Source organism: Anomalospiza imberbis, chromosome 3 (assembly GCF_031753505.1).
Source record: "Anomalospiza imberbis isolate Cuckoo-Finch-1a 21T00152 chromosome 3, ASM3175350v1, whole genome shotgun sequence".
Lineage (NCBI taxonomy): Eukaryota > Metazoa > Chordata > Aves > Passeriformes > Viduidae > Anomalospiza > Anomalospiza imberbis.
This window is the reverse complement of record NC_089683.1, coordinates 5,407,621-5,417,730: the sequence shown is the minus strand read 5'-3', so window position 1 is coordinate 5,417,730 and position 10,110 is coordinate 5,407,621. Positions and strand designations below refer to the sequence as shown.

Below are 10,110 nucleotides of genomic sequence, written 5' to 3'. Positions count from 1 at the left end.
TCCCTGTGGAAGGTAAAAATAAAGTTGTAGGACATTCTCACTTGGTAGTGTTATGAATGAAGTTCTAAATGTCTAATTTAATGAACAACAAAATTGAATTTAGCAGCAATTTTAATTGAGCAGTAATTTTATATAAAATAATACAATCAGATATAATCAAGCACATACAAATGAAATTTGGCAGTGGTTTGGATAAAGCATGAGCAAAACCGACCAGGGTACGGGGAGGGCTTTTCACCCTACCTCACATACAAAAGACAAAGGAATCCAAATACAACTTATATACTGTATGCTAATACATATTCATCAATAATTCTCTATAAATCTCCTCCTATTTTCATTTCTTGAAATCTACATCACTGTACTGCATGGCGTGTGCTCCACTTGTTGCTGAGGGGTCTTTTGGCTTTTTGGTGATCTTTTAGAGGAAAGCTCGCCGTCTTCCTCGCTGCCCTCTGAATAACCTGGCAGGTTGTGCATGTGCATGAAGCTTTGTTGTATGTAAGTAAGCATTATGTTCCAATTAAGCCTTTTTATTTCATAGATAAGACTGCTACTTTACATTCCCTATTTGGAATCGTCCCAGCTTTATTCATCCCAAGGCTTTGTTCCTGTTTTGGGATATTGCTTATCTCAATACTACATCCTGTATCCTGTTTCTCACATGTAACATCTGCAAAGAAACCCATCTGCTTTGTAACACTAGTCACATATACTTTTCCAATTATTTTCTAAAATATTGATATAATTACAATTTAATTAGCACAAATCATATACATTTATCATAGTAGCATCAAGTAATTCCTCAACTCATAGCCTGTTCTATGCCAACAATGGAAACTTGTTTTACATGTATGTCCATATTTACATCAAGGATGTATGATAGTTTCATGGTGAGTTAATTTTTTGCTTGAAGTTTCACACTTTCAGAAATCAGTTGGTATCAATTTCATCCTTCCATCTGCCTCATTTCATGACTACTTTATTAAATCAAAAGCGAGTTTCACAAAACAATTCTAAAATATGATCCCTCCCAAACCTGGATCTGTCAAGATGTATAAACTTGGGCTGTTGTGAACAGATCATATGGCTTGACCTGATGTGCAGGAGGATGGTGATGAGCACAGCTTGCGATTGTTAAACTACACATGAATAATGCACTGGGTTTGGGACCCGTCAGCTCTTCTGGTTTTAATCATTCATTTTCTTTTCTTCCATTTCGTAACTGGGCTGTTGATGTAATCCTGCCCCATGTGAATGCTATGTTGAGGGTTTCACAATAAATGACATGCCATCTAAACCAGCGTGAAAGAGCCTCACAGTGTAATCTAAGGTGCCCACAAGAGCTGGCAGAGGACTGGACTCCTGATGTAGCCAGTGGAGTCTCCAGTAATTAAATAATAATTAGCAATTAAATTATCAGCAAAACATTTTAATCTTGCCCTTGGTCTCCTTGCTTTCCTGAAGAAAGGCAGTGGGGTTTTTTTCAGTAGAGAGAGGATGGACCATGCAACAAGTGGGAAAGCAGGAGATCTGGCTGGGACTGGGTGACATCAGGCTCCTTGAACTGAGCCCTCTGCCATGGTTTCACCAAGAAAGGCCAAAAAGAAGCATTAGGTGAGATGACTGCATAGTACAGGCCAGGAATTTTACCAAGAAAGGGTTTTATCAGAATTAAAAGGTCTATTTGAGAACTTTAAAACAGTCAATCCTCATCCAATGGCTGCATCTTGAGAATCTAAATGTTTGCACTCAAGATAAGAGCAAAACCCACAGGCAACATCTGTGGCAGGGAACAAAACACTTAGTTTTAAAGCTGATTATGCTACTGCTTGTGGGGAACAATCCTGGGTTTGTGGGAACCTGTGTCTGGGAATGCCAGGACAGTGCCAGCTGGCCCAGCCCAAATCAGTGCCAGGAACTTTTCTGTGAGTTTAGCAAGGTGAGCAATCAGATTCCAGCCTCTTTGTGGTGATCTGGCATTGTTTAATTTACCAATACAGTGGGTTTCTGTACTGGATTAAGTGACAGAATGTGGCAATTTTCTGCTTTCTGCCATAGGATTTGTGTCTTTTGCTACACTAGCAGACATTTCTCCCTGCCGTGGTTCTGCCCAGGTGCTATAGAATCACCTCCAGGTCCTGGACATGCCCCTCCTGGCTACTGTAAAATTAACCCTGTCCTGGTCAGAACCAGGACACTCCCTCAAAATGGTATCAAATGGTAACCTCTCTTCTTTGCACAGACTACACTGAATTGACCAAGCTGTTTGAAACTCTCCATCCTGGGCATGTTTTTGAGACAGCACCTTTTCCCTTTCTTATTCTATTCTGATAGAAGAAGAACTTTCTGTTATGATTAACACTATATATATCCTACTTTCCTATGCTAAGCTGAGTCTTGCTTATACACCCATGGCTCGAGAGATTGCAACAACCACCCACATTCTTTCAGCTGAATCTCCTCTGCTGAGGAACGTTCAGTGAAGGACACCTGCACCGAGCAGCTCATGAACAGCTGCTGGATTTCATGAGTTGGGTGGTGTCTTTGTTCCTGAACTGTGTGAGACTTAAAACAAAAAGGCACTGGAACAACTTTTGTGGAGTCTCCATGCTTGGAGAAATACAAAACCCTGCTGAAACTAAAGGCTTTTAAAGTCTCCCAGATTCCTAAGTTTAGGCTGTTGCTGCTATACTTGAGCACCTAAATTCCACCCAAATCACACCTGAGATGCCTCCACGCTCTTGTGAATTTTAAAATTCCTTATCTCATAATCACAGAATGGTTTGGGCTGGAAGGGACCTTAAAGACCATCTAGGTCCAGCCCCCTGCCATGGGCAGGGATGCCACCCACTAAACCAGGTTGCTCATTATGGCGATTTGAGGCTCAGCTATTATAAGGAGAAGGAAAACACAGAGGTGAGATGTTCCTGTGGCTGCTTGCCAAGTCAGAACTCTGGAGTGTCACAGAGTGACCTCAGAGGTTGGTTCTCTTCTGGTACACTGCACTGGACAGAGCATCCTCTAGTTCTGCACTGGAGCAGCTCAGACAGTCCTGTCTCCAGTGGTGTGACTTTGACCCTGCTGAGCCCCTGTAGCAAACACCTTTCCTCTAACACTTCAACTCAGAGACTCCTGCCCCAACCTTGTGTCTCCCATATTCAGCCATAAAGCTGGAAAGCAAAACTCCCAACCTTCCTTCCCTTGCTTGCCCCCTCAGCCTGGCTTTATTTCCCAGGGTTGCTGATGGTTGAAGAACAATTGGTTTTTGCTCATCTGAGGGAATTTGCATTGTGAATCTTCCCGACAAGCCAAGGAGCAAAAGGGTGGGAGAGGAGGGGTGGGAGGAGAGATGCTCTGCCAGCCAGGCAGGCGGGATCGCTCTGGCAGCAGCTCTGCCTGGCTTTCACTCTGCCTCCCAGGGGAAAATCCTTCCTCTCACTCCAGGCTTCTGCCCTGCCACACCACAGGCAGGACAAGGAGGCAGCAGAAGGGACCCTGCCCTGCTTGCACCCAGCACCAGCTCCCACTTGCAGCAGGCAAACCATGAGGATGAGATCTTTGCTCCTGCAGCGTCTTCACCTTTGATTGAAAACCTTCACCCGTCTCCACAAGGGACCATGGAGGAGCAGTACATTTCCAAACTCCACCCAGTAGTGGATTATGGAGCTGGGGTCTTTCTTCTAATCATAGGTGAGTTCACAGCCTGCTCTTTTGCTTGGAGCCAGGGAAGAGGATACAGGGATTCCCTGTCTGTGCTATGGTCAGGCAGAAGAACCTGGAGGGAAATGGCAGCAAATATTTCCCCACAGGTTCCCCTGCTTAGTGCCTTGGAGTTGGTTGGCAGCCAGGATTAATCTACACTCTTGGATTTGGAATATTTTGCTTTGATGCTGAAGAATGGCCAGCACAAATTTGCTTCTGTGGCATCACAAGTATTTGAAATAAGTTGTGTGTCACCTTCTGTGGCATCTCAGCCCTGAGAACTGAGCCAGGGCAGCTCAGTCCATGAGACTGGTCAGGGGAAAGCAGCTGTGGGCTGACCCTTGGTGGGAGAGGTGTCATTCTGCTGTGTCTGGGTAGGATGCACTGCTACAGAGCAGCAGAGTGTTTCCAAATAGCAGTTCTGGGTTTTGCAGCAGCCTGTTTGTCCTGCTGCAGGCAGATTGAAAATTAAAAACAAGTGGGGATAGCTACCAGCCCATAGCTTCAGTTAAGTGTTTTCTTCCTTGTCTGCTTCTTGCAGGTACACAGGCATTTGTTTTCTACCCTCCTAGATTTGGAGAGGAGTGGAACTTGTTTAGGCATACTTTCCACCTGAATTTTTCCTAAGATTCCTTCCTTCAGCTCTTTTGAAAACTCTGGTTGACATAAGAAAGACAAGCCTATATTTTCATGTGCTTTAATACTGAAGCTCTGGGCAGAAGTGCTGGACTTTAGCACTTTGTGTTTCCTCTTGTTCTGCACAGCAGAGCACGACTCAGGGTGAGAAAATCCCTGTTTACAAAAAATGAAGGGCTTTTTCAAGTCAGGATGTCAGCTCCCATCTCTCAGAAATGCAAATACATAGATACAGTTAAGGCACAATGGGAAGGGGCAGCAAAAAAGGGCTGGAGCTCCCCGTGTTAGTGTTCCACCATGCTGCAGTCTCACACCTCTCCTAAAGGACTCTGAGGCAGTGAAACTCCAGGCACAGCTTCCAGCACCAGATCCAGAGCCCTGTGTGGCAGCCAGGTTCACTGCATCCTGCAGGGACTCTCAGAAATAAAGCAGTGAGCTGAGCTGCAATCAGGTGCTGTATTTATCCATAGCTTTGCCACCTCACTGGGCTGCACGTTTGTGCCCTGAAATGATGTTTTTATTAGGAACAAGGCCAGGGCATGGGCAGCAGCATTCACCACCAGCTGTTTGGTTACTGTCCCACAGTTACAGTTCTGTCCTGTGCCAGCCAGCTGCCCACAGGCTGTGGGATGGAGGGGAACAGCTTCTGTCAAGGGGAAGGAGAGGCTGGGCCTGTCACCTCTGATGACAGAGCTGCTTCCTGCATCTTGTGTAAGGGTTGGGCTCTTACAGAAGAAAGTGAACTGGGTTCATCTTTTCTCCTGAAGCCTGAGGATGTTCTGTTTTGGGACCCTCACTGTGACAAACAGAATGACTGCAGAGTGCTGGAGTGACTCCAGGGAAGAGAACAGAGCTGGGGAAGGGTCTGGAGCACCAGGAGGGGCTGAGGGAGCTGGGAAAGGGGCTCAGCCTGGAGAAAAGGAGGCTCAAGAGGGACCTTGTGGCTCTGCACAACTCCCTGACAGGAGGGGACAGCCAGGGGGGGTCAGGCTCTGCTCCCGGATAACAAGTAAGAGGATAAGAAGGAATTCCCTCAAGTTGCACCAGGGCAGGTTTAGATTGGATATTAGGAAACATTTCTTCATGGAAAGGACTGTGAAGCATAGGAATAGGCTGCCCAGGGCACTGGTGGAGTCACCATCACTGGGAGGATTTAAAAGCTGTGTGGATGTGGCATTTGGGGACATGCCTGGTCAATGGGGAATGGTTGGACCTGATGATCCTAGAGGTGTTTTCCAAAAGATTCTATGATTCCGTGGTTCCATGTCCCAGACTGTGGAGAGTGCTCTGCCCACTGAGCCTCAGGTTGCTCTGCCAGCAAGTGGCCAAGCCCCCGTGGGCATCATCCCATGAGTGCAGACCCAGAGACCCTGAGCACTCAGGGAACCCTTCAAGGGCATCCAGAGGTGGCAAATGAATGTGTGTGGTCACAACGTGAATTAAGGAGGGACATGGGGTCTCAGATTTGTGTCCCCATTTCAGTTAAGCCTTTCTCTTGACAACTTGGAGGATTATGTACTTATGCCAATATATTTATTCCATTTTATTGCATGTACCTCTATGAAGTCCTCTGTGGGCACTTTAAGTGGTACCTGTGAGCAAATGCAGCCTTCCTGCATTCACAGCCACAAGGGAACATGACAGAATCTTTTTCTGTCTCCGTCTTTCACATCTGACTTTAGAGGACACCTTCTTAGGAAAACCTTTCATCAAAATGTTGCTACAGCACCATGTTCACTTGAAAGAAGAGAGAAAATTAGTTGTTTGGTGCATGTACTTCTGACAGTGCTGTCACCAGCACTTTGAAGCCCTGTGGCACACCTGAATAATGTATGTCTGACAGCTCCTTTTGCAAAGCAAGCTCTGGGTCTGTTGCATGCCCCTGGCTAAACAACTCCCATGGTCCCACTACTCTGAGACCACCAGAGCAGTCATGCCAATTCTCAGGGATCAGCAAGAACTCTGAGCTGCCCAGCCGGCACATGCCCACCACCCAGGCAGCTCAGAGCCCAGTGCTGGGGCTCCAGTTGAAGATGAGGGAGGTCATACAGAGGGAAGGCTTTGGGAAGTGCAGGGGACAGGTGGCCAGGATGGCTGGAGTACTTCAGCAGGAAGGAGAAGTGAGGATATTCTTTCTCAGTGCAACAAATATGTGGACCTGCTAGAGTGGGTCCAGAGGAGGCCACAAAGGTGCTCTGAGGGCTGGAGTGCCTTCATTCTGGAGACAGGCTGGGACAGCTGGGGGGTTCTCTCTGGAAAAGGCTACAGGGACACCTCATTGTGGCCTTCCAGCATTTAAAAAGGGCTTATAAAAAAGACGGAAAGTGACCTTTCACATGGGCAGAAAGTGACAGGACATTCCAAACCCTGCCATGGGCAGGGACACCTTCCACCATCCCAGGTTGTTGCAAGCCCCATCCAAACTAGCCTTGGACACTTCCAGGGATGGGGCAGCCACAGCTACTCTGGGCACCCTGTGCCAGGGCCTCCCCACCCTCACAGGGAAGAAGACCTAATATCAAATCTAAACCTGCTCTCTTTCAGTTTAAAGCCATTCCCCCTTATCACTACATAATCTTGTAAGAAGTCCCTCCCTAGCTCTGTTGTAGCCCCTCTCAGGCACTTCACATACCTCCAGTGGATTTTACAAGTGTGTTAACTGTGTGATATTCCTGTCTGTGCTGATCCTTCCCTTTCAGCCATCCTGACAATCCTTGGCAATTCAGCTGTCCTTGCCACGGCTGTGAAACGCTCGTCCCTGCTGAAGTCACCCGAGCTGCTCACAGTGAACCTGGCAGTGGCAGACATTGGGATGGCTCTCAGCATGTACCCGCTGGCCATCGCATCCGCCTGGAACCACGCCTGGCTGGGGGGAGACGCCTCCTGTGTTTACTATGCCCTGATGGGTTTCCTCTTTGGGGTCTGCAGCATGATGACCCTGTGTGCCATGGCCGTGATTCGATTCCTCGTCACCAACTCATCCAAGTCCAACAGTGAGTAAACCGCCCGTCTGGTCACCTGGTGCTGCTGTGTTTGGGCTGGGCTGCGCTGGGAGGTGCTTTGTGGAATGTGGCATGGATTATCAGGTCAGTAACAGCAGAATAAACCTCAACTTTTAGTGCAGTATCAAATCCTGGTGTTCCCAGAAATTCTGTACGAAACAGTGAGGTTTTTCACTTCTCAGTTTTATAAAGTGAAACTACCTGAAAAATGAGAGCACAAACGTTTTCCTGGACCAGACTGCCTTCCCTTCATATTTGTATCCAAGCAGATACACTGGAATTTAAAAGGAAGGAATATTCTTCTGGCATTCCTGGGCTGGGACCACTGCACATTCAAGGTGAAATTGATCTTATCAATCTCCCTGCCTTACCGAGCTCTAGATGAGCACTGAAGGCTGTATTCAAGTCTCATCCAACCCTCTAACACTCTGTTTCTCTAGAAGCCCGAAGGTTAGGGACCTGCAGCAGCAGCCCAGGTGTGTCTGGAACCACCATCCTTCTGTCTAAGGAGAAGTTATGGCAAACCCCCATGTGGCTGGGATGGGATCCATATATGTTTGCTCTTCCTTTTTCTTGCAGGTAACAAAATCACCAAGAACACAGTCTGCATCCTGATTGTTTTTATCTGGCTCTACTCCTTGCTCTGGGCCATCCTGCCCTTGGTGGGCTGGGGCTACTACGGCCCTGAGCCCTTTGGCATCTCTTGTACAATAGCCTGGAGCAAATTCCACAACTCCTCCAATGGCTTCTCCTTCATCCTGAGCATGTTCCTCCTGTGCACGGTCCTGCCTGCACTGACCATCGTTGCCTGTTACTTGGGGATTGCCTGGAAGGTTCATAAAGCATACCAAGAGATCCAGAATATTGACAGGATCCCCAACGCAGCCAAACTGGAGAAGAAGCTGACCCTGGTGAGTTATCCTTGTGATGAGAAGAGCATGCAGTAATCGGGAGCTGGCAGAGAGCTGGCTCTGCTCATGCACAGCCCACATCATGGAATTACAGACACCCACACAAAAATTCTGTGTTGAAACAGGATTTTAATATATTAATATTAAATAGTATTTTTTCCCCCAAATATGGACTTCAGTTGTGCATTTCTTGTAGAAAAGCAGAATTGATCCAAGCTTTCTAGAGGCCAGTCATAGAATCACTGAATCATTAAGGCTGGGAAAGGTCTCTAAGATCATCAGGTCCAACCATTAATTCAGCACTGACAGGCCCACCACTTAACCATGCCCCTAAGCACCACAGCAACACATTTCTTTTTTTTAAATATTGCTAATGACAGTGACTCCACCACTGCCCTGGGCAGTCTGTCCCAATGACTGACAACCCCTCCCATGAAGAAATGCTTCCTAATGTCCAATCTAAACATCCCCTGGTGCAACCTGAGGGCATTTCCTCTTGTCCTTTCATTTTTTACCTGAGAGCACAGTCTGACCCCCACCTGGCTCTACCCTCCAGGGAGTTGTAGAGAGTGATAAGGCCCTCCTGAGTCTCCCTTTCTCCAGGCTGAGCTCCCCCAGCTGCTCCTCATCAAACCTGTGCTCCAGACCCTTTCCCAGCTCAGTTCCCTTCTCTGGACACACTCCAGCCCCTCAATGTCTCTCTTGGCATGAGGGCCCAGCAAGCACAGCTTTGGCTCTTGCAGTTCAGGTGTGGTCCCACACACAGCTCGTGTGCCAGGGCATCCAACCCCGTCTGTGCCAGCTGCAAACAGCTCTGTTCCCTTGCAGATGGCCGTGCTCATCTCAGTGGGATTCCTGAGCTCCTGGACTCCCTATGCAGCCACCAGCTTCTGGTCCATCTTTAACTCCAGCGCCTCCCTGCAGCCCGTCGTGACGCTGCTGCCCTGCCTGTTTGCCAAGTCCTCCACGGCCTACAACCCTTTCATTTACTACGTCTTCAGCAAGACTTTCCGCTGCGAGGTTAAGAAGCTGCAGTGCTGCTGTGGCTGGAGGGGTCACTACTTCAGCTCCGACAACTCCGCGGAGAATCCCGTGTCCACCATGTGGAGCGGGAGAGAGAACGTCCGTCTGTCTGCGGCACCGCACGTGCAGAACCCGGGAGCTGCAGCTCCCTGAAGTGCAGCCATGGGGTCAACCTGGCTTCACTCCCAGGTCCAAAGGAGCAGGGATGCAGGAAATGAGGTTGTCACTGCGTATCTTGTGTCAATACAGAGATTTAAGTATATATTTTTAAGCAACTCTCAAATATTGTCTTTAAGCCTCACAGAAAAAAAAAAATTAAAAATCTATTTTTTCCCCAAGAAATTCCACTTCAGGGGAAATAGATTTATGTACCAAACATAAAATCATGTAAATTAAACTTATTTTCAGGTAAAAAGAGATTTATTATTTTTGTTGATTCTTTTTTCCTATACTTTTGATTTCATTTAATGCAATCTATCTGCCAACTGTTTGCCCTAGCAGTAAAACAGGCATCAGAGAAAACCATAGGTTGCACACAGTGCTACCAAGTAAACACAGCTGAGTGTGTATTTTTCCATCAATTCAGACTGAAAACCATATGGGGAGCAAGAAATGTTCACTGCCAGGAAAAGGTGAGAATGTGGCTGCTCCCAAAATTAGAGATCTCTGGTTCCTTGCTCTCTCAGAGGTGCAGCTCCAAGCACAAGTCCAAGGAGCTGAGCAGCCTTGGTCGGATGAGGTTTGGTGGGAAGGTGGCAGTCAGTGAAGGATGCCTTCTGTGTGTCCCAAATGGCACGGTGGGAAGGGAAAGAAGCTCTCAGCAGGAGCAACTG

The 10,110-nt window shown here is 47.4% G+C and overlaps 1 protein-coding gene across 1 annotated transcript; it reads left to right on the top strand.

Annotated features, from left to right (window-relative positions):
• Positions 1–863: 863 nt before the first annotated feature.
• On the top strand, positions 864–9,696 carry LOC137470175 (opsin-5-like). Its single transcript, XM_068183228.1, has 4 exons — positions 864–3,693; positions 7,041–7,334; positions 7,923–8,254; positions 9,083–9,696. Exons 1-4 carry the CDS (start codon positions 3,621–3,623, stop codon positions 9,428–9,430), a joined length of 1,047 nt encoding a protein of 348 aa, XP_068039329.1. The 5' UTR covers positions 864–3,620; the 3' UTR covers positions 9,431–9,696.
• Positions 9,697–10,110: the final 414 nt, after the last annotated feature.